Genomic DNA, 24,590 nt, shown 5'->3' on the forward strand with positions numbered 1-24,590 from the left:
GTTATGCGGCAAAGCACTTTTTCCAAAATTTCTCTACCCATCTAATTGACAGGAAGAACAGGTAATTTTAGCGAAAGCTTTGTAGTTTTCTGATTTCGCCGCTGCTATCTAGCTTACTCAGCCAAACTGCAGCTGCAAAATAAGCGTGACTGTCAGGTAATCAAAATCGTTGCTTAAAAAAACAGGGTCCAATTTCTAAAGAACTAAATCTCTTGCTGAAGCGGTAATCCTACTGTTAAGTTGCGCAATGTCACGAATGCACCAAAGGTGGTAACTGCAGAAGGCATAAATTGTGCCTGGCAAGTAACAAATTACCCTAATAACATAACTCGATTTCCAACGATCTAATGTTTTTGACAAACTATTACGTGTTTGGCGGATCAAAGCAACACAACATTACACGTTTTTAACACTTTTACATTGTTCAAATGCAAAAACAGTTTGAATATGTTGCACTTTAGCAAGAAACTGCTACCAGCGTCCTAGCCGGAACGTAACTTTCCGATTGTTAGCGCATAAACCTCCTTATTAAACCCTTGTTACGTCACAATTGGCGATTAAATAACAAGCGAATACAAGACATTGAAGGCTCGCGTCTTTGAGATAACGACTCCCTGTTATCACGTAGTGGTAAGCGGAACGTTTTTGGCCTATTTAATTTACGCACGACTTTTTGAAAATGGGGGGTCCGACCCCCAAACCCCCCCCCCCCCCCTTGGATACGCCAAGCCTTGTGCAATATTTTTTTCACCGGAAGTAACATTCGTTTGTAGTCAATGGTTTAATTGAACTATGTCAGGGCTTTTCTTCCTGTTAACCACCGTATTTAAGGCAGCATATTGTTTAGGACGTTTCTGCCAAAATCTCAGAAGACCAAATTGTAAACCGCCCACCTAATGTTGCGAAACCCCCAGAGTTTGATGTGTTAGAAATGTTTCTTACTTAATGCCCATGTATATTCCAATGGTGGCCGTCAATCCGAGCACCGATAATGCACAACCGATGTAACTCACAACTCCCATTGCGAAAGCGCTCGGAAGGATCTTTGTGCTCTTAAGATAATGTAATCGGTTCAGTTTTGTCGTACAACGTCAAACGACAAAAAAACCTACCACTATCATAGAAAAACTTGCCAATACTGCACATGCACATTTTGGTGGAGAACTTCCAGCAACCAATCTACAGCCGTTCGGAATCCATTTTCCGCTGGCTTGGTAAACGCTACACTGTGTCCTGGTTACGACGTCCTGTTGATTTACCCAGAAACACTTCGTTTTGTGGCAATGTAGATTCAAAGTTAATTTTGATGTTTGCTCCAAACATTTTGTTGAATTATGACACTTTAATTACATAGTAGTGATTTACCTTCAACGATCCGTTTGTTAATGCGACATTTCCTTGCTTTTCGCTTGTGTTCGTGAAAGTTAAGTCAATTGGTGCTTTGATTGCTCCGCCTTTGTGGCCTTTCACATTCACAGTGATTACCTAAAACGCAATTTAAATGTTTAATGATATTAACCAAATCACTTTCCAAATGTAGTTTATTGTATAACTGTTAGTTGATCTTTCCTCCAGTTCATGATGAACACTGTTAAATGGGTTTGATGCGTTATGAACTATAGGCCTATTATACATGGATCTTAGATGCTGTCTTACCATGGGTGCTTTTTCAGCTGCAGGAAAGAGTGTTGAGCTTGAATGAAAGATAAAACTCGCTCGGACGCTTGTGTTGCCGCCTGTTGAGCCCACGGCGTCCAATACCGACCCAGGAATAGTTGCAGTAACCACATTTGTTCCTGCTATTGCGCTGTTGTTTCCAGGGGCGAATGAAACCGAAGCATACTTGTTTTGTGCAGTCTTCTTGGTTTGGCTCACCTAACAATTAATCGCATGTATATTTTGCGACACTTCGGCCATTATAAACATTTCAGCTTCAGGTTTTCATGCACCAATTGGTAAAAATATGTGTGTGTGTTCTCAAGTGTTGGTCGTAGCAATCTTGTTGTACCTGTATTGTTGTTTGGTTTGTTGATATTGTTAGGACAGTAGTGTTTGCAGGGAGCGTTACTCGGTTGGTGAATGTCTCCAAGCTTTTCGTAAGAGAAGCTTTTTGACTTGCAGCGGTCCTGAAAAAACGCATATCATGAAGGGAAATTCTGTACAACGAACCTTCAAACTTTATTGTTTTACTTACTTGCTGTTAGTGGTATTTTGGAATGTAGCCGCAACCTGGTTGGTGGTTAAAAGAACGTCGTACATCGTGTTAACGGTAATCTTTAAAGAAAAGTAAGCATGGTTTTCTTCACGTTCTCATTTACGGCTACACCAAAATGTTTCACAACGAGCTTTCGCAAGATTTTGTCCAACCTGAACTTTTTGAGGATCCGTGGCACTTAGCTCATTGAGAGCAGCCGTGGCGTTAGCAACATCTGCCTTATTGAGTTTTGCTGGACTGCTTGTCAGCAGTTTCAGCGTTGCAACTGCCGTGGTTACACTTGACGTTGTAGCTTGTGACACATTGATCTGCAACAAGCACAACTTACGGTGACTTTAATGTCGGGTATAAATTGATTTGTAATTTTAGTTTTCATTGGATAAGGAAAGATTATAAACTTATTTTAGCACTGACGCTTGCAAATGTCGTTTTAAATGTAGACACTTCAAAGCAACGTACACACACTAAACCAAACGCAGAACATGCAACCCATGATCATGATTAGAATACACCATAATTAGAAACGTTCAGACGGGATTGGAAAAAGAAGTTTATGCTGACGCAAGCATTCTGATATGAAATGGACCCCAACAGTGTATAAAGGATAAACATGGGCACTTTGTATCCTTAGTGGCAAGTTCATTTACCGTTGTTGACAAGCTTCCTAATGTTGTTCCGCAGCTGATTACAATCGGTGTGCCGAAGTACCCAGAGTTTGCATCTGTTGCGTTTTGTAAACAGGGTGCTGATGCCTCAGGATTTCCTGTATATTTGCAAGTTGTTATGTAAGTTTCAACACTGTGTTGTACTAAAGTATTTTTAGGGATATAACACCCACTTTAACAATTCTTTGCAACACTACTTGTTTGGTAAGTTTGTCACTCACCTGTTGAAGAACATGTTTGTAGTGAAACTGCAGTTTGTCCAACCTCAGCTTGAGCGAAATTGAAGGTTTTGTTCGACGCCGATACAACTTTTGACTTGCAAAACACTGTAATACGTATGTATGGTTTTTGATAATTGCTTGCAAGTAACATATGAAATTTCAATAGGTTTATTCCCAAAACGACAGCAGCAACTGTTTTTGTGCACTACTAGTAAGGCCTATAATGTATGAGCCTCCATCACGGTTTACAATACCGAAACGAGGCCTTTGCTGAAGACTGATTAACGCATCCTAATTTTCTAATTACAAAACTGAAACACACTGTTCGACATTCTACATTGGTAGGGATTAATTAATTAGTCACTGTATTTTTTACCTGCGGGTGCTGTAGCTATTGGTGTGCTTGCAACAGTTGTCGGTAAGGCTGTAGAAGCTAAAACAAACAATTGTAATAGAATCTGTTGCTAATGACACATTGACGTTTCCTAACGGTATTGGAAAGCTTGAATAATCTACGTTTAAGAATTCTGTGTGGGTATATATGAGTATGAGTATATTTGAATTAAGATTCAATCGCACAATATCGTGCAATGATAAAACGTGATAATTTTGAACATAGATTTGTCTAAAGCTTTGGACTATTAAAAAGCTTATCTGTGTTGTTCTTACCTGCTGCTGTAGTTGTTGGTGACGCTGTAGTAACTAAACACAAACAACGCTTTAATTGTGTTACGTACAAACTTAGATATGCATGTATTGGTCAAAACGTTTTCGTCACATTTAGAAAATGTTAAGTTCGCTTTCTATTTTACCTACCGTTAACTACTTGATAGAAAAGGCTTAGTTGATTGCTCCAGCCTGAATTTGTGTCCGTCCTTGTTATAATCGCTACAAACTTTGTGTCACAAATGCTTGTAACTGTTGAAGTAAAGCTTTGGTTCGCGTTGCCGGTGACCACAATCATAACATTAGCAGTTGTATTGATAGGTGAGCTGAATACAACCTCAACAGTTTTATTCTGTAATGCGCTTGCAGCGACTGTGACCGTTCCTGACAGCAAAGCTAGAACGAACAAAACATTATTAGGCAATTGTGTGGGGTACAAAGCTACTTAAATAATATAGTGATCTGAATTCTGCGCCTTGTTAAGAAAAAAATGGTTATGTTAGATTGGTAACTGGAAGTTTCTGTTTGCTATGCTGTTGAACGTGCGTTTTTATTTGTATTTAAGGTAGTTTGATACAAACACGTACAGTGGAAAAGTCCTGTTGCTAATGACTATTGACATTTCCTATTCCTATTGTAACGTATTTTTAGTATACTTTTCGATAATTTGCGTAAGTACCTAGCACGGGCAATAGCTAAGATTTAATTAGCTGTGGGTAATAATTAGTTGTTGGTAACGATCTGGTAACTAAACCCATACAAAACAAATAGTTATGCACTGTATTTTGGCATAGGTCAAATACATAGGAGTGGCAAAACGATAGAAAACATTGCGGGTGCAAACTTACATAAGCGTTTAATGGTCTAACTCAGTCGTCCCCAACCTGGGGTTCGCGGATCCCTAAGGGGTCCGTGAGATGGTCTCAGGGTGTCCGTGGAGGCAAGCATTTGTAGTAGCATTAACAACATTACAATATTTTTTAAATTCCCAAACCGTTTTTACAAACCTGAACATGTGCAAACCGTTTTTACAAACCTGCACGAGTGCAAACTGTTTATCAAACCCTTGGATCAGAAAAACTTGTGATTATTGCCTCCATTGCGAAACCACAACACACATTAACAATAGAACTTATTGTGCTTTGTTTCGTTCGGGGTTCGCGGAACTATAAAATTTATAAAGGGGGCCGTGGCTACAAAAAGGTTGGGAACCACTAGTCTAACTAAACGTTTCAGTTAAATTTAGAATTTGTCATTACCGTAGTAAATAATTACAACTTTAACAATATCGAAACAAAGCTTTTACTTGAGGCACGTTAACGCATCCTAAATTTGTAATTGAATTTTATATATTTGTTATCAACCACCGCCTTTCTTACCTGCTGCAGTTGTAGCTTTGCGGGGGCTTGTTACTTTTGTCGGTGATGCTGTAGTAGCTAAAACTAACAATGTCAATAAATGAGACATGTATTTCTGTCGTTTAGGAAAGTTAGAATCCAATAGAGAAGATATTTGATTTTGATTACTCTTACTTTTATGTACTTATATTTTGCAAACGCTACGTTATGATGTGGACTTCATGTTTTGGAATGTGCTGTCGTCTTACTTTTAATGTACTGAAAATGCTCGGTCAATGGAATACTCGTACCAACTTACGAGAAATTGGACTCCAGTTGAGCACTTCATTTGTAATTGAAAAATGGTATAGCACCTTTCTACTATCAAGTAGGTGAGGTTTTTTGTCAATCACTGTCTTTCTTACCTGCTGCTGTAGTAGCTATTGGGGTGCTCGCTACTGTTGTCGGTGATGCTGTAGTAGCTAAAATAAACAATGTCAATAAATTAGACATGTATTGTTTAGTCGTTTAGAAAAGTTAAAATAAAGAGATTAGAATTTGTTTACTTCCACTTTTAATACTTATATCTTGAAAACGCTACGTTATAATAGAGACTCCATGTTTTAGAATGTGCTGTCGTCATACTTTTTAATGCACTGAAAATGCTCTGTCGGTGGAATACTGTGGTACCAACTTACGGTAAATTGAACTCCAGTTGAGCACTACATTTGTATTTGAAAAATAGTAACACACCTTTCTACTATCAAGTAGGTGTGGATTTTTGTCAATCACTCTCTTTCTTACCTGCTGCTGTAGTAGCTTTGGGGGTGCTTGCTACTGTTGTCGGTGATGCTGTAGTTGCTAAAAAAAACAATGTCAATAAATGAGACATCTATTTCTGTCGTTTAGGAAAGTTAAAATAAATCCAATAAAAAAGATTTTAACTTGTTTACTTTCAATTTCATTTACTTATATCTTGAAAACGCTACGTTGCAATAAAGACGTCATGTTTTGTAATGTGCTGTCGTCTTACTTTTTATTATATTGAAAATGCTCTGTCAATGGAATACTGGTACCAACTTACCGTAAATTGGACTCCAGTTAAGCACTACACTACTAGGGGTGTCCACCTGTGTGTCAGTTCTTTTGATTGTGGCTTTAAATCCCCAGCTGTAGATTTTCGTCATGGTAAATGAAAAACTAAAGTTGGACTGCACCGTAAATGTCCCTTGAATATCGATTGGCGTTGGGACAGAGCAGTTGTAAAATGTGATGGCCACATTTTTGCTCGTTGCTGCCGGCTGAGCCCCAGAGTAAACGATATAACTTGACGGTTGACCTGTAAATAAACAACAAATGACAAACCATACAGTTGTGTTTTCAAGAATTTAGTTTAATATGTATTAATACACATTTTCAATAAGTTTGCTATGGTGATCGTACGAGTTTTTTACCTCGTATGCTTACAATATCAACAGGAAGCTATACGCCAATAGCAAAGCGGATGGCTTCACTCATTTTAGGCCGGCTTTGAAATGCGTTCTTTGCGCTGCTCGTAGCAGCGACAGTCAGTTCACTCACGCGTTTGGATTTATCACTTTTTAAGGCAAAGATATTTGCATCAAGCATCACACACAAATTAAACATACATCAATTGGTTGATATACCTGATGCAACGACTGCAAACATTGTAACTTCAAGTAGTATTATGAGCACCATCGCCTTGTTTGTTTGTTTTCTCTTGCAGCAAGTCGCTGTAACAGTTTACATGAAGCTTAAACTGCAAAGGAAGTTCGTTACTTTAAACAAAACTGGTTAATCATAACGTTTATCCTAGAACAGGTATTATCATCAGGTATGATATGAACTGCTGCCGCTCTTTTTCAAGTTGCTTTCTCTCAACAAACGCGGCTTCCAAACTTTTGTAGTAACGGCTCTAGTTCATTATTGTGTCTGCAAAACACCACGTTTTAACTGGAACTTTTTATGCACAAAGTTGTGTCGTTCGTCGAAACAATGCGGGAGAAAGAATTAGAAACAACTAACATCCAAAATTAATTAGTGATTTCTACGTGTATGTTTTAAATGCTTTAGGGAACATAAACATGCTTTTAAAGACACTTTAAGACTATCTTACGGACTCCTCATGGGTTTGCGAACTCTAGTTTGGGCATACTGCTGTCTACGCGTATCGCATCACAGATAACTAAACCAAAATAAAACAATATCAACTACATCCCTTTCATGAACTGAAAAAAACTAACCCGTCTACTGTTATGGCTACTCGTAACAAGAGCTGTGTTGTTAACCAGTTAATCAGAAACTGGTATGAATAAACGCCCTAACCCAAGCTTTATCGTAGGCAAGTTGAACATCCGTGTTGCCCATACGACGACGTATCCACAGTGGAAGTAGGTGTTTTTCTGTGCGTCATGTTAAGCGGAACAAAAACACGCGAACTTATGCATAACTAAAAACTAAATTCTTAAACGGTTATCGATTATTAGATGTTCAAGCACAGTAGTTATTACTACTTGTAAGTAACACACTGCAAAAAAGCCATTTTTAAAGTTGTTCACTTTGTGTATTATTGCACTCATACTGTGTATTAGAATTGGAAGCCTTCTTATTCTGTGTCCTTAATTGTTTTAAAAATCAATTACCGAGCTGAGTAGATGTTGCTCGACTTAACCTTAATGTCCAAGACCTAAAACGTCTCGTTTTAGACCAGGGGTGGGGAACCTGCGGCCTAAAGGCCGCATGCGGCCTTTTAGGGTACTGAGTGCGGCCTTTGATGTCAAAATACATTTTAGGATGTTGATATTACAGAACGCACCAGGCACTGAAAAATAGACATAAACGTTTTTTTACCTTTATTCCACAATACTATTTGATTAGTTCTAGAGCAATGGTTTTCAAACTAGAGCCAAATGTTCCCGTAGTGGTACACAGAGCGAATACCGTAGGACTTTCAAAAGTCCAAGGTTTAACAATCTTACTTTGCAAAAGAACAATTGTTTGCACATAATCGAATGTCTTAAACTCGTCTGTGATGTCATGAGGTGCTCTTAGATCATTGAATTTGTAGACAAGTGAGTTTCTTGGTTAAAAAATCTTAAATGTTGTAGTAAAGACGGAAATGTAGTGAGGCATTTTATTTAGCTTGGACCGTAAGTCGTACAACTCTACAAGGGAATAGCAAAACGACCATTCTGTAAGTCAAAAGAACGCCTGGAAAATAGTCTATGCGGCCTAAACGAATGTCGATGAACCGTTTAGTAGCCTTTATAAACAAACAGGTTTCCCACCCCTGTTTTAGACAATGTCTATTGTGTATGTCTTCTTTATAAAATGCCTGTCAATCGAACTTTTGGGCATAAACGGTCTTCTTCGGGCTGATACTTTCGGGTTTCGGTCGGGTTCGGATTTCGGGCCCGTTTACTGTTACTATTTTCATTCTTCCAGTTATTTTGACAAAGGCTTCCTAACCGGATTTCCACCTTGTTTAGCAATGAAGAAATCAACCTTTCTTTGAAGAAAAATCTGCAAAATTCCAAGTGCCAAATAATTACACTTGCGTCATTACTCTTATGACGACTCAGACAAGTCTTTATTTATTTTTTTGCAGTATAGTTTATTTACAAAACTCCCTGTGCAAATCACCCGATCAATCATCGAATTAACGCCTTTGCAATTCTAATAATAATTTTATTTAAATTTAGCTTGGTTTCAAACTTAACTATTTCCTGACTTCCTATTCCATATTTACGACACATTTAGAACTGATTTTGAGTCATTTCTGCTCTTGTTTAAACATTTGTTTCTCTCTGCATGTCATCAGACCACCAAGTTTCCCCACGATAAAGTTTGGATTTTGGTTTGTAGTAAACAGTATGAAGCAAATATTAAATTCTTCTTAATAATGTTTCGCTTACTGGTAAGGCTGGAATTACACACAGTCTCTAAAGCTATCTGCAACCACTTTGGCGGCTTTGGCTCGTATTTCAAATTGGATGCAAAATTCATCTTATTCCTCTCAGCTGGTCGCATTTTTACGTTTTGCGTGGCAAGGATTTGTTTTGTGATTAATGCATGTTTGAATTTCTGTTTGATTGTTGTCATGTTTTTAGATACTCGAGGTTTGCTGTTTACCGTATGTCAACTTCTGTCACTGTAGCCTATTCCCGCAATGTTATTCACATAGTACTAGATGTTGAAAGTCTGTGAGCGGTTTAATGCGTTTTTAGAATGTACTACTCGTGGCGAAAAACACATGGAAACAAATTTGTTTATCCGTGGTTCTGTTTTAATAGAATCAAACAGGGCAAAATTCTTCGACACAGCGGTACAGATTTTTTCAATGTTTTTTATTCAACCTTGTCAATTCTTTTATGGAATTAGATGCGAGTTGAAACTGATCCTGAAGAACTCCTTGGTCCTCGTTTGTGTTGTTCCTTTCGGCACGTGATGCAAGCTACAAAAGCTCCCCACCACAAAACACGGATCTTAGTTTGTCGTAGGCAGTTTAGGACAAAAATGAGGAATCCCTGGGACACACAAAAACGAACAACTTTAATCAATGAAAAAAGTATTGTATAATTGTACGCCATGGGAAAAACTTACCTGCGTGGAATTGAAAATTGTGAACAGCCAGCTCATTATAGTTTGGTATGTTACGTTGTCAGCAAGTAACATAAAGAATCCAAAGACCCAAGTGAGGCCCATCATGATGCAAACAGCAACTGCCACCGCAAAGTCGTCTTTGGGGTTGCGTTTTCGGGCTGACGAGGATACCTGCAAAATTTTAAAATGTAAAGTTACAAAACGTGTAAGATAAAGTTTATCTCGACGTCATACACTTTAGTAGGGTGCTTTAAAGTACTTTGGAAGCATTTACAGCGCTACCGATTTGCTTACAAGTATTACGACTGGCAAATGTCAAGTTGCAGAAATCCCAAGCACCCACTAGTTATGTTTTTGCTTTACCGACTGTAGTACGTAGTCAGACATAGCCTTCGGAACCTAGTCTTCCATTTTGTTGAACGGGAGAGCCATGATTTGAAATTATTAGGTTTGTTTTTTTTGCTACCAACCTTAGTTCTTAGACAAGTTATCTTGCATATTACTATCACAAAGCAAGCGATATTGCACATTGCCAAGATTCCAACTGGCAACAGAAACCCGTAATTAAGCGAATATTCGTTTAACCAGCACATATTCCTCGCTTTGTAGACCGATGTAAAGAAAATGTCATCTGAAAAAATATGGAAGGAAATAAGTTTTCCAAACAATTTTCAAACTGATAAAACAGTCGATGTTTAAACTCGCGTTCAAAATTCACAATCGTAGACGATTGAAAAAAAAACGATAACTGTGTCGAAATGTACCTGGAAAGTAGTTGTTTTTATCAAATACCGCCGAAATTGTGCTGTCGATGGCTATAATCACTATTGGACCAACATAACAAATGACTGCTGGTATGGTTGATGATGTGCCACCGATGTAAGCCATCTAAAACAGCGTTTGCTTAATTAAATTTTCGATATTCGATTTTTAAACATCATTTTCCAACATGTCTAGTTTAGCGTGTATACTTCTATTGTCATATTGATAGCCCTTTGTAATGACTTGGAATATAGTGTCTATACTATTACCGTAGTCAGAGCTTTGTACATGTTGTAAGCGTTGGCGCTCATCCAAAACCAAGTGGTGAGCAAAAAGTAATGGAGAAGACCCGTGACAATGTAACATCCGATCGTATTTGAAGTCCATCCAACACCAAACAGGAAGATAATATCAGCTATCAGAAGGTTGAAACAGATGTTCAACAGGAACACTGTTGGTTGTCGTCGACGTAGTTCCCTGCAAAATGTGTTGTTTATGACATTTGTCCGTAAAGTAAACTTCTGGTGCAATATATTTTCTCATCAACAGTAACTTTAAATCCGTCTATAGTCTACGGTCGGCTTTTACTCTATCAGGGCTCTTCATCCTGTGTACCTCTTTGTTTTGCACAGCTTTTTAATAAGAATGTTTTGCAAACGAACAAAATCGAATTCTCGTTTTGCGAAACGCCCACCTAACGTTACAGCATCCCGTTTACTCTCATTTATTTAGCACAGTTTGTAATAAGTATTGTTTTGCCAACGAACGGCTCAAGTGCAAACCGCCCGCTTGTATTGCAAAACCACCACAGTGGCCATTACCACCCGTTAAAAACCTTTACTTACTTGATGCCCATGTATATTCCAATGGTGGCTATCAAGCCGAGCACCGATAATGCACAACCGATGTAACTAACAACTCCCATTGCGAAAGCGCTCGGAAGAATCTTTGTGCTCTTAAAGATAACATATCGGCTAAATTTTGTCGTACAACATACATCTATGATAGAAAATATAGAACCTACCACTATCATAGAGAAACTTGCCAAAACTGCACATGCACATTTCGGTGGAGAACTTCCAGCAATCAATCTACAGCCGTTCGGAATCCATTTTCCGCTGGCTTGGTAGACGCTACACTGTGTCCTGGTTACAACGTCCTGTTGATTTACCCACAAATCGCTTCGTATTAATTTGTTGCAATGTAGACCTAAATTAATGTATCCGAAATGTATAATAGTATTTTCCTGTCCAGCACAGACATTTTGAGTCAATATTAATTCGGAAACGCAGAACAACAATGTTTTCTATGTGTTGGGTTTGTTCGAAATCGTTTGTAGAAAGTCATGGCACTGGTAGTACACCTTAGTGATTTACCTTTAACGATCCGTTTGTTAATGGAACATTTCCTTGTTTTTCGCTTGTGTTCGTAAAAGTTAAGTCAATTGGTGCTTTGATTGCTCCGCCTTTGTGGCCTTTCACATTTACAGTGATTACCTGAAACGCGACTCAAAGGTTCAATCAAATAGTAATGTTATCCAATTTTGTAATGGTTAGTTGATCTTTTCTCTAGTTGATGATGGACAATTTAAGTCTAATTGATTTGATGCTTTATAAACTATAGGCCTACATATATGGATGTTTGGATGTTGTCTTACCATGGGTGCTTTCTCAGCTGCAGGAAAAAGTGTTGAGCTTGAATGAAAGATAAAACTCGCTCGGACGCTTGTGTTACCGCCTGTTGAGCCCACGGCGTCCAATACCGACCCAGGAATAGTTGCTGTTACCACATTTGTTCCCGTTATTGCGCTGTTGTTTCCAGGGGCAAATGAAACTGGAGCATACTTGTTTTGTGCAGTCTTCTTAGTTTGGCTCACCTAACAAATAATCACGTGCATATATTGCGACACTTTATAGACTCGTGGGCTTAAGGTTTTCCTACAGCAATTTGATAAAAAAGCCGTGTGTGTTTGTGTGTCTTTAAAATCTGGTTGTAGTATTCTTTTTGTACCTGTATTGTTGTTTGGTTTGTTGATATTGTTAGGACAGTTGTGTTTGCAGGCAACGTTACTCGGTTAGTGAATGTCTCCAAGCTTTTGGTAAGAGAAGCTTTTTGACTTGCAGCGGTCCTAAATAAAATACAACTCGTAAAGGAAAAATTCTACTTTAAATCTATAAACTTCCATTTTTACTTACTTGCTGTTAGTGGTATTTTGGAATGTAGCAGCAACCTGGTTGGTGGTTAAAAGAACGTCGTACATCGTGTTAACGGTAATCTTTAAAGAAAAGTATCGAAAGTATAGTTTTTACAGCTGCAAAGAAAATTTTCGTTTTACAAGATGTCTAACCTGTACTTTCTGAGGATCCGTGACACTTAGCTCATTGAGAGCAGCTGTGGCATTTGCAACATCTGCCATATTGAGTTTTGCTGGACTGCTTGTCAGCAGTTTCAGAGTTGCTACGGTGGTGGTTACACTTGATGTTGTAGCTTGTGACACATTGATCTGCATTGAACATCACTTTTATTAACTTTACTGCAAGTCAAAATTATTAATGTGTGATTTCAATTTTCATTGGATAAGGAAATTGATCATAAAGTTTGTCAGAAAACGAATTTATTCTAGTACTGACGGTCGCAAGTGACGGTTTTAAATACAGACATTTCAAAACAACGCACGCACGTAATCCAAACACAGAACTTACAACGCATTTTGTAATGAGAATATAGATGAACTTTGTTATGGACTTTCGACGTTCAGACGGGATTGAGAATAAAACTGTAAACTGGCGCAAATAGTTGAAAATGATATGGACCCCAACAATGTATAAGGATATGCACTTTGTATCTTTAGTGCAAGTGCATTTACCGTTGTTGACAAGCTTCCTAATGTTGTTCCGCAGCTGATTATAATCGGTGTGCCGAAGTACGCAAAGTTTGCATCTGTTGCGTTTTGTAAACAGGGTACTGATGCCTCAGGATTTCCTGTATAAATGCAGGTTATAAAACATTCAATAGTGCGTTGTACTTTTTGTAATTAAATAAAGAACTTTTGGCGTACATATAGTACCGTATGCGTTTGCAACCAGTGTTGTTTCTTATTTTGTCACTTACCTGTTGAAGAACATGTTTCTTGTGAAACTGCGGTTTTTCCCACCTCGACTTGAGCGAAATTGAAGGTTTTGTTGGACGCAGAAACAACTTTTGCGTTGCAAAACACTGCAACACACATGCATGCTTTTGATTAGTGCACATCACAAGTAGTAGTAACACTCATAATATGGAGTATTATGTATTAGCCATCATCATAGTAAGAAACAAGTGTTTACCCTTTATAACAGTTGGTGTGTTAGGTTTGGGACTTGTTTTTGACAGGGCTGTCGTCGTTGCTAAGGGGGTCGTCGTCGCCAGGGGTTTCGTCGTTGCTAAGGGGGTTGTCGTCACCAGCGGTGTTGTCGTTACTAAGGGTGTCGTCGTAGCTAAGGGGTTGGTGGTCACCAGGGGTGTCGTCGTTGCTAAGGGTGTCGTCGTGGCTAAGGGCGTAGTTGTTGCCAGGGGGGTGGTTGTAGCAGGCGGGTAGTCTGTTATTGTATGCTTGTTTTATGTTTTACCTGATTTAAACACTAGCAGTCTATTCATGTCACTTACAAAGTTGGGCTGTGTATTGGATCGAAAGCTGATTGGGAAATGTTGCTTTTTTGTCTAGCCTGTTTATCGTGGTCTTGAAACCCCATGCTTCAGCCAGTGTAGCGGTAGCGATAAACTTGTATCCAACAGCAGTCGCCGTGACTGTGATCGATAGAGGGGCGGGGTTTTGGCATACTTCAAATGGGATCGATGCATTCACTTGTGGCTTTGTCCGGTTTCCATATAATACCGTGTAGGTTCCGCTTAAGGTTGCTGAAAACGACACGATTAGCAATTAATAACAATACAAGACAAGTTTGTTTGTAAAACTAATCCAACAACCACAAGGAATACAATTTGGTTTGGCTTTTGTACGTCTTGTTAAAAGTATGCAAAACAAAAAAAATCTGCATTCTTCATCGAACAACGGTATCATTTCTTCATCGAACCACGGTAAACGCTAAATAGGAAGTTTACTTTACATGACGCATGGCACATCGCTGAAGGATGGGGATTTTTCATGTTGAGTGTTAATTAGTTGTACGTGGGGGTGGCGCGTTTCCGTAGTTTTGTGTTTGCTGCTCAAATTATTTTTTGCAAACCTTTTTAATGCATGGGTCAGCTTTTGTGTATAATTATACACTATAGTATAAATTACTCTCACTATAGTTTTGTAATGTTAAAATCGCCACATGATATGAAATATTTATTAAATGAAAAACCCAAATTAACGTTTTATGGTCTTGTTACATTTGCATGAAAGTGGACTAAGAGACTATTATGTCTGTACATAACGCAAGTGTTCCCCAATACTATCCTAAGTTAGGTCGCAAAAACATGTTTATGTATGCAAAACAGTTTAAGCTGCGTAATAAAGTTTTTTTTTTTCAAAACTGACCCAGCATTGAATTGTCTTGATATTGTTTAGTTTCTTCAAAAACACTGTAGCAAATCTATGGTCTACATGCTACTGTTGGTATAGTGTTTGGTATAATTTAACAACGTGGTCCATCAAAACTCCAGAATCGTTTTTATTTAAACTTACTTGGCCTCCTTCTCTGACACAAACTGGGCTTTAATTGTTGGCAATCCCTTGCTGCCCATGACGAATATTTTCCCACAGCAACGCAGTCAGGTTTTGCTTTGTTGTTGTTTGTAATCTGACCGCCCGCAAAATTTTTTTCGCTTTCCAGCAACGGCGTGCCATCAATCCAAGTAAAGTTTGTTGCAGTGCCGCCTTTGTCCTGCAAGCCAATCCACGTTGGCACTGCATAAAATCAACTTAAGTTATAACTATTTGAAACCCAATTTAAGATGGACCGTTTTGGCCGAAATGTCATAATAGCTGACTATCTGGATTATTATCTCGCGAATGAACAACTCTCATGTGCGTTGCTGCGTGTACAGACTTTTACGAAAGTCAGAATTGCCTTTTTATGTTTGTAGCAACTATGTGCGACAAAATATTCGAACGCCCGCTTTTGCTTTATAAAACCAAGATACTTTTAATTAACTTGTTCGACACTAAAAAACAATACCTGTAACTATTTGTGTCCATTTAAGAAACGTTGTTGTACCAGACGACTTTATTATTGCCAACGTTCCGTTTAGAGACTTGCATTTCAAAGTGGCATCAGTAAAATTTAAAATTGTCGAATCAACCGCATACTCAAGTGTTCCGTTGGAAAACCAAGTCATACCTGAAAAATTGAATAACACAAGATGACACTTTACTTTGGCAGTAATTAAAACTATGTATAGAACAACGTAATTACATAATAAGAAACCACATTCTTACCCAAACTGGTGCTTTGACTCGTTATTACGAGGCAGACAAACAGCCAAAGATTTCCTCGCATCTTGGTCTTAACGATTGAATAATAGATAACTATATCAATTTTTGTCTAAACTTCAAGAAAAATCAGGTTGACGAAAAAGCTTATTGATTTCAAAATTTATCTTAGTAATATAAGTCTCATATCACTCGCAAAAACAATGACATTTCGCTTGCTGCAAGCCGGCGCTCTGTGTTCAAATAACCTATTCATACCTTTCATTAACCTGAATCTCGCCCTTCACCACACAATCTCCGTGGATTTTTCTCGATTTGGTTTTCCTTTCACTTAGGCTGTCGTAACGAGCAGTTTTGCACTGAGACTGTTTTTACTTCCAGCTCATCATAAGTTTAATTCCCTCTAAGCAACATTAAACCTGTGGTCTGTTATGCCCCTTTTCCTGGGTTTCATATATTGAAATGTGCAAATTCCTAAGCACAGCTGCGCGAACTGTCGGTATCTTCCTGTTATAGGCAAACGGGATGAGGATGTTTGTGTTTCGTTGGTCGTTTATCGATGAAGCACCCAGGACTTGCGATGTGTTGCGAGCGGGCTGGGCCGTGCTTGTATTAGCTGGAAATAGTTAATGATCGATTACCTGTCTAACAAGACCTGTAGTATCCCACCTTCGATTTTTTGTGGTCGCAGTTAAAGGTTATAAACGTCGTGCTAAAAAATGATCTTTAATTTAGTCTCTCTATAATGGTAGTACATCTCTCTCTGCCGACTAATTCTATTCCTTTTTCGTTCCAGGAACATTGATAACACGTTTCCCTTCATTGGCTTCAGTTTTTGTTGACTCGGCTATCAGTTAAAAGTAAATGATGCACTATATATTGCCTATTTGTCCCGTCAGCAATATTAAAGTTGAAATATCAGTCATTACGTTTAACTAGAAGTCAAAAGTATGATCTGCAAATCAAATACTACTGAAACTTATTTGGTAATTAAAATTTGAAAATCTTGTGATTGCATTGAGAGGGTAAAAGTATGGTAAGCGAATCAAACAGTACTGAAGATTATGTTGGTCATTGAAGTTTGAAAGCATTTTGATTGAATTGTGGTGAATTGACGGATTATCACATCTATTATTTCATGGCGTGACTTTTTGACTTCTATTGTTCGCAAAGGGTGCGTTGCAACATGATATCATCACATTTTTGTTTCTCTTTCACACAAAACAGATATTTCTGTAATATGTACGCAATGCTAGTACAATATTATTTCTGTAGCATTCTGAACAATCTGTTTGTTTTATGTTTTGAACCCTCGCCCAATAGTAATTTAAAACAAGTCATTTGCAATTAACGTCCTGTTTACACAATATCTACTACACTATTTTACTATGCGTTTGAAACATCATATACGCTTTCATTAGATTTATTTACATTTCCGATAACAATGCAGTCCACTTATAGTTCCAATTAATTGTTACTTGATAATAGTATTTGGTATGGATTCGCGATTTTGGTATGCACGATCGCTGTTTAAATAGTAAAACTAGAATGTAGATAACAAAATCTGAACTTAAACACACACACACGTTTACGCAGTTTAAACACTTTTCTCTAACGGTCTACGTTTTCCACAGTATGTACACGTTTTACATTTGGCTACATTTAAACCAACAATGGAAAACAACACTTTAGAAAAACATTAAACACAAAAATGTAACCCAAACTTGCACCAAAGTATGCTTTTGCAAGCAGGCCATACAATGTTTGAAATTTTTTTTACAACATTTTTGTGACAGAGACCGTGTTTGATTTACGATTCGATTGTCGTTCAGTTTTTGGATGCGCATGAGTAAGATTGTTATTGGTCAAATATTAACATCGATTCCATATTGTCGTTAACATGTGGGTCGTAGACTCGTATTATACACGGTAAACAGGTAAGAAAAATCCATATTGGCAAGCTGTACGTCCATCTATATGTTTTGATAACATTGTTATTTACACAGCATTACATGTTTCACACAAACACGCAGTTACATTGACTTACAGGAAATTATCTGTGTTCAGAGAGTTCAGCTTTCTACTCAACACTTTTTTTCTATAATATCACAGACGAGTTGAAACTGATCCCGCAGAACTCCTTGGTCCTTTGTTGTGCTCATTTTTTCTGCACATAATGAAGGATACACACGCTCCCCACCACATAACACGGATCTTGTTTTGGCGCAGGCAGTTTAGGACGAAAATTAGAAATCCCTGGTGTACACAGAAACGAAAGCTGTAAGCTGTAAAAAAGTGTTGCCGCGGTGTTAAAACTTACCTGTGTGGAATTGAAAATGGTGAACAACCAGCTCATTATAGTTTGGTATGTTACGTTGTCAGCAAGTAACATAAAGAATCCAAAGACCCAAGTAAGACCCATCATGATGCAAACAGCCACTGCCACTGCAAAATCATCTTTGGGATTGCGTTCTCGAGATGTTGAGGACACCTGTTCAATTTTTAACTTCAATTGCAAAGTTTGTGTGGACATCATCGAAATTTCAGTACAAAAAATATGGCAGGCAAATTGACAAGTTGCAAAGTGTTTCGAGTTCCTACTAGATATTTCTTACTTTACCGACCGTCATCGGAACATATATTGATTGTTTCGTTTGACATAAGAGCCTTTGTTTTCGAATAAGAAAACAAGAACACTTTTATGAATACATTTTGTGAGATGATGGGACTGGAAGTCGTCATACACAGTTGTTCGTTTCCCTACCTTAGTTCTTAGACAAGTTATCTTGCATATTACTATGACGAACGAGGCGATGTTGCATAGTGCAAGAATTCCAACTGGCAAAAGAAACCCGTAATTCATCGAGTGCTCGCTTAGCCAGCACATATGCCTTGCTTTATAGACTGATGTAAAGAAAATGTCATCTAAAAACAAATTTTAAAGTAATAAAATATTTTCTTCGATATTTTAACTCGCGTAAAAACTCATTTAGATTGACAACACGATTTATTGTTTTGTAGTCTACCTGGAAAGTAGTTGGTTCTATCCACCACCGCTGAAATTGTGCTGTTAATGGCTACAATCACCATTGGTCCAACATAACAGATAATCGCTGGTATGATAGGTGATGTACCACCGATGTAAGCCATCTAAAACAGTTTTTACAAAAACAAACTTTCAGTAATGCATTTTTGACTGCTTTAAAAGTACTTAAAATATGCACTTGAAAGTATTTAAAAGTCATTTAGAAATTTGCCGCTAGTGTGTATAATATTACCGTAGTCAGAGCTTTGTACATGTTGTAAGCGTTGGCGCTCATCCAAAACCAAGTGGTGAGCAAAAAGTAATGGAGAAGACCCGTGACAATGTAACATCCAATCGTATTTGAAGTCCAACCAACACCAAACAGGAAGATAATATCAGCTATCAGAAGGTTGAAACATATGTTCAACAAGAACACTGTCGGTTGTCGCTGACGAAGTTCCCTGCAAAGTTAATGTTTCTGCCATTTTTCCGGAAAGTTTACTGGTGACGCATGTTTTTTTTGCAACGAAAGGAATGAAAAATAACGAGGGTTAAGGATTTGCTTAAACTATGCCAAGATTTTCCCTATTTACTCGAACAGCCACTTTTACATATTGTTCTTGACTAGATGAGGAAACTCAGTCTATATAGTTCATTTGCGGAAAACGTGACTTACTTGATGCCCATGTATATTCCAATGGTGGCCGTCAAGCCGAGGACCGATAATGCACAACCGATGTAACTAACAACTCCCATTGCGAAAGCGCTCGGAAGGATCTTTGTGCTCTTAAGATAAAATATATTCAGTTCATTTTTGTTGTGAGACGTCAATCTATGATAGAAAAAAATGACCTACCACTATCATAGAGAAACTTGCCAAAACTGCACATGCACATTTTGGTGGAGAACTTCCAGCAATCAATCTACAGCTGTTGGGAATCCATTTTCCGCTGGCGTGGTAAACGCTACACTGTGTCCTGGTTACAACATCCTGTGGATTTAACCAGAACACGCTTTTTATTGTTTTTCTAGCATTGCAGATTTAAAATTATTGTATCCGAAATTTTGTCTAACAGTTTACAGTAAACGTGAATTTCGAAATGTAGCACGATATGTTGACTTTGCCGTACCACACAATTGAAGTGGTTTACCTTTAACGATCCGTTTGTAAACGGAACATTTCCTTGCTTTTCACTTATGTTGGTGAAAGTTAATTCAACTGGTGCTTTAATTGCCATTCCCTTGTGGTCTTTCACATTAACAGTGATTACCTAAAACACAACTCAAGTTTTGAATAAGGTATTTATTATTGTGAACCAAATTACTGTTCAATGTAATGTTGGACCAGTTGTTTAGAAGCACTGTTAGTCTAATCGGTTTGATGCCACATAAACCATACTTGCATTGATCTATCTTACCATGGGTGCTTTCTCAGCTGCAGGAAAGAGTGTTGAGCTTGAATGAAAAATAAAACTCGCTCGGACGCTTGTGTTTCCGCCTGTTGAGCCAACGGCGTCCAATACCGACCCGGGAATAGTTGCTGTTACCACATTTGTTCCAGTTATTGCGCTGTTGTTTCCAGGGGCAAATGAAACTGGAGCATACTTGTTTTGCGCAGTTTTTTTGGTTTGGCTGACCTATCAAGTAATCAGTAATCTTATGTACAGTTCGTGACTCTTAGTCTAGGATACGTTAAGTTTTGAAATACCGCGTTGGCCAAATTAAAACTTAAGTGTGTCTTAGAATAATGAGTATAGTAATCTTGTTGTACCTGTATTGTTGTTTGTATAGTCGATATGGTTAGTACAGTGGTGTTTGCAGGCAACGTTACTCGGTTAGTGAAAGACTCCACGCTTTTGATAAGAAAAGATTTTTGACTTGCGGCGGTTCTACGTAAAACGCACTCATTAAGTCAAATGCTTTACCACATGGATTTAAACTTCGTTTTTTACGTACTTGCTGTCTGTGGTATTTTGAAAGGTAACAGCAACCTGGTTTGTCGTTAACAGCACGTCGTACATCGTGTTAACTGTGATCTAAAAAAGTTTGTCGAAATTGTTGGTTCCTGTAATGCTTTATTGCTGCACAGAGTGAGCTAGAAACGTTATACAATCAGTCCAAGATTTTGTCTAACCTGAACTTTTAGGGGATCCGTGTAACTCAGCGCATTAAGGACAGATATGGCGTTTGCAACATCTGCCTTATTCAGTTTGGGTGGGCTACTTGTCAGTAGCTTCAGCTTCGCAACAGTTGTGGTCACACTTGATGTTGTAGCTTGTGACACATTGACCTGCAATAAACACAAGTTGTAATTACTTTACTGAGGCTAAAAATACTTGCGTGTGATTTTTGTTTTCATTGGATATGGAAATCGAGTGTGGCTCTGGTGGAAAATTTATTTACCGTTGTTGACAAGCTTCCTAGTGTTGTTCCGCAGCTGATTATAATCGGTTTGCCGAAGTACGCAGATTTCGCATCTGTTGCGTTTTGTAAACAGGGTGCTGATGCCTCAGGATTTCCTGTTGCGTTGCAAGTTGTTATGTAAGTTTCAAAACTGCGTTGCACTTAAACTGACCAAAGAAAGTATTTTTTAATGTACGTAGGGCACCAAACCATGCGTATTTTAGCACTTGGTACTTCTTACAGTATTTTGTCACTAACCTGTTAAAGAACACGTCTGTTGTGAAACTGCAGTTTGTCCTACCTCGACTTGAGCGAAATTAAAGGTTTTGTTGGACGCAGAAACAACTGTTGTCTTGCAAAACACTGTAATACATCAGCACGTTTTTTTATATATAAGCATATCAAAAAATACTTCAACTTTCAAAAGGTTATTTCCTTAAACAACTTTTTTGTGCGTTATTGGTAACACTTGAAGTAATATGTGTGTTTACCCTTTATGACAGAATTCTGTGTTTCCAACGCAGAACTAGTCAGTGTGTTTGGCTTACGACTTGTCGTTGCCAGGGGTGTCATCGTCACAATGGGTGTCCTCGTCGCAAGAGGTGTTGTCGTCGTTGCCAGGGGTGTCGTCTTTGCTAGTATTGTGGTCGTCGCTAGCGGTGTCATCGTTGCCAAGGATGTCTTTGTCGCCAGGGATGTCGTCCTCGCTAAGGTTGTCGACGTTGCCATGGATGTCTTTGTCGCCAGGGGTATCGTCGTTGCCAGGAGAGTTGTCGTCGCTAGGGGTGTCGTCGTCGCCAGAAGAGTTGTCGTCGTTGCCAAGGGTGGGGTCGTTGTCAGAGGAGTGGGTGCTGCAGACGGATAATCTATTATTGTCAGCATGTTTTATGGTTTACCTGATACGAATTGATGCATTCACTTGCGGATTTGTCTGCTTGTCACATAAAATCGTATAAGTTCCGTTTAACATTGCTGAAAACACCACATACGTGTTTTTTCGGGACAAATTTGTTAGTAAAACCAATAAAACAAACATTTTTGTTGAAAGCATTTGGTATGAGAAAAAAAAAGAGTGCAACCTATTTTGCTCCTCCAAAATATGCTCGCATCTTCTACTTACTTGATGTCTTTCGCTGGCATAGACTGTACTTTTTTTGTGTGCAAACTCTTGAGACCCACCACATATATGGTTTTACAGCAACGCAATCAGGACTTGCACCGTTGACGTTTGTAATTTTTCCGTCTAAAAAAGTTTTTTCGCTTTCCAACAACGGCGTGCCATCAATCCAAGTGTAATTTTTTGTAAAACCAATTTTGTCCTCCAAGCCAATCCACGTCGCCGCTGCGTAAAACAAGTAGAACTGGCTAACATAAAATAAATTGCCAACTTTCTGGTTTAAAGTTATAATTTGCTGCAACCACTTTTGCGCGATGTTGCGAAAATGTTTTGTGGCAAATGTATAGATTTATACATTTGCAAAATACACATTGTCTTACTGCATTTTTTGCAATTATATGGGACAAAATTTTTAAAACACAGTATAAATATAACCATGATACTGCATTATATTGCACACTTATGTTACTTCCTTTATAAAGATAACAATACCTGTCACTATGTTGGTCCCGTTAAGAAAAGCTGTTGTGCCAGCTGACTTTATTATGGCCAAAGTCCCGTTTAATGACATGCATCTCAAAGCCGCGTTAGTAAAGTTCAGTTTAGTCGAACCAACCGCATATTCGAATTTTCCGTTAGAAACCCAAGTCAATCCTGCAAAATTAAAACAAAAAGCTGACGATCTAAGCCTTGCCACTGTTTGAAACTAATTTTTTTAACTTGTAATAATGCTCACAGTAAAAAAATCACAACATAACAAATCTTACTCTCACCGATACTGGTGCTTTGACTCGTTATAACGAGACAGACAAACAGCAGAAGATTCCATCGCATCTTGCTTTTAACGTTAAAATAAGGAAGAGAATGGGATCAGTTTTTTGTTTGCGCAACTACAAAAATGTCCTGCTGACGTAAAATTTATTCATTTTAATATTTATCTCAAAAAATAAGCCACATATCATTCGCAAGAACGTGGACGTTTCCTTTGTTGCAAACTGGTACTTCATGTGCCCATAAACAATGTCATATTTGCCTTTAACCTAAATCTAACAGTTCACACTGGGAATAATATGTGCAAGTTTGTCCATACATTGCCTTTCCATTTGCTCAAGCTAACGGTCTAGCAGTTATGCACTGACATTTCTTTTTAATTACAGTTGACCTGTGATCCATATTGAAACTTATAAAAGCCGTTGTATATATGTAAAGAGGATGAGGATGTTTTTGTTCCGTTGGTCGTCTTTTGTAGAAATGCCCAGTACTTGCGATGTGCTGCAAAAGGGGCTTGGTCGGGCGTGAATTAACGGGAAATATCACGCGATGATTGAATATCCGTCACACACATCCTGCAGTTTATTTATTTTTTACTTTACTCTTAATTAACAACAATGCGTCTTCAGGGTGTTTATGATAAACAAAATGTGTTACGCGGAACCAGTAAAATATGTTTCCCAGCCTTCATTGGACACTGCAAAATTGTATCCGGATTTCTGGACGCGGATAAAGGTTGCAGTCCAATGACAGATTGTTCTTTTAACACTTACTTTGCGAAATTGTTAGCTGTAAAATGTTTACAAAAGAATGGAATTTCCAGGAATTTGTTAAGCTAAGCAATCACAAACAAAAGAGAGTAGTTGTCAGAATTTTTCATGCCATATTTACAGGTGGTAAATGTTGTAAAATGCGCACAAAATGTTCTTTGCGTCAATATGGGATGCCTCGACGCTTTGTAAATCTGTGGCGCGTTTTGCCGACGGATCTAAAGCTTGTTTCCGTTTTTGTTCCAGGAACTTTGATTACAGTATTTCCCTTCATTGGCTTCGTTTTTATTGACTTATCTATCAGCTGAATGATGCACAGTTTTACCAATCTTGTTTTTGTCAGCAACATCAAAAGTGAAATATAATTCTTCAGGTTAAATGGGTAGCAATTACATAGTTTGAATGAAAACTATGTTGGTGATGCAACTTTTATGTGCATATTGATTGATCTGTGGTAAACCGGGGATTGTCAAATGCTTTTATTATTTCATGGCGTGACAGCATTTTAACGGCTATTGTTTGTAAAGTATGTGCCACAACGTGATATCATCACATTTTTGTTTCTCTTTTAAACACCACATATATTTTTATATCGTGTA

The 24,590-nt window shown here is 38.1% G+C and overlaps 1 protein-coding gene across 1 annotated transcript; it reads right to left on the reverse strand.

Annotated features, from left to right (window-relative positions):
- Positions 1-9,501: 9,501 nt before the first annotated feature.
- Positions 9,502-10,320, reverse strand: LOC145219874 (adhesion G protein-coupled receptor E5-like). Its single transcript, XM_080087181.1, has 3 exons — positions 10,198-10,320; positions 9,728-9,898; positions 9,502-9,651 (listed from the first exon to the last, which is right to left on the reverse strand). Exons 1-3 carry the CDS (start codon positions 10,318-10,320, stop codon positions 9,502-9,504), a joined length of 444 nt encoding a protein of 147 aa, XP_079943307.1.
- Positions 10,321-24,590: the final 14,270 nt, after the last annotated feature.

This window comes from Phallusia mammillata, chromosome 3 (assembly GCF_965637545.1).
Source record: "Phallusia mammillata chromosome 3, kaPhaMamm4.hap1.1, whole genome shotgun sequence".
Classification (NCBI taxonomy): domain Eukaryota; kingdom Metazoa; phylum Chordata; class Ascidiacea; order Phlebobranchia; family Ascidiidae; genus Phallusia; species Phallusia mammillata.

Coding starts and splice junctions, on each gene's coding strand:
- LOC145219874 (XM_080087181.1), bottom strand. CDS start 10,320: ATGTGCTGGTTAAACGAATATTCGCTTAATTACGGGTTTCTGTTGCCA. Junction 9,899..10,197: donor TAACTTGTCTAAGAACTAAG/GTTGGTAGCAAA, acceptor AAAATTTTGCAG/GTATCCTCGTCAGCCCGAAA. Junction 9,652..9,727: donor CAATTTTCAATTCCACGCAG/GTAAGTTTTTCC, acceptor TGTGTGTCCCAG/GGATTCCTCATTTTTGTCCT.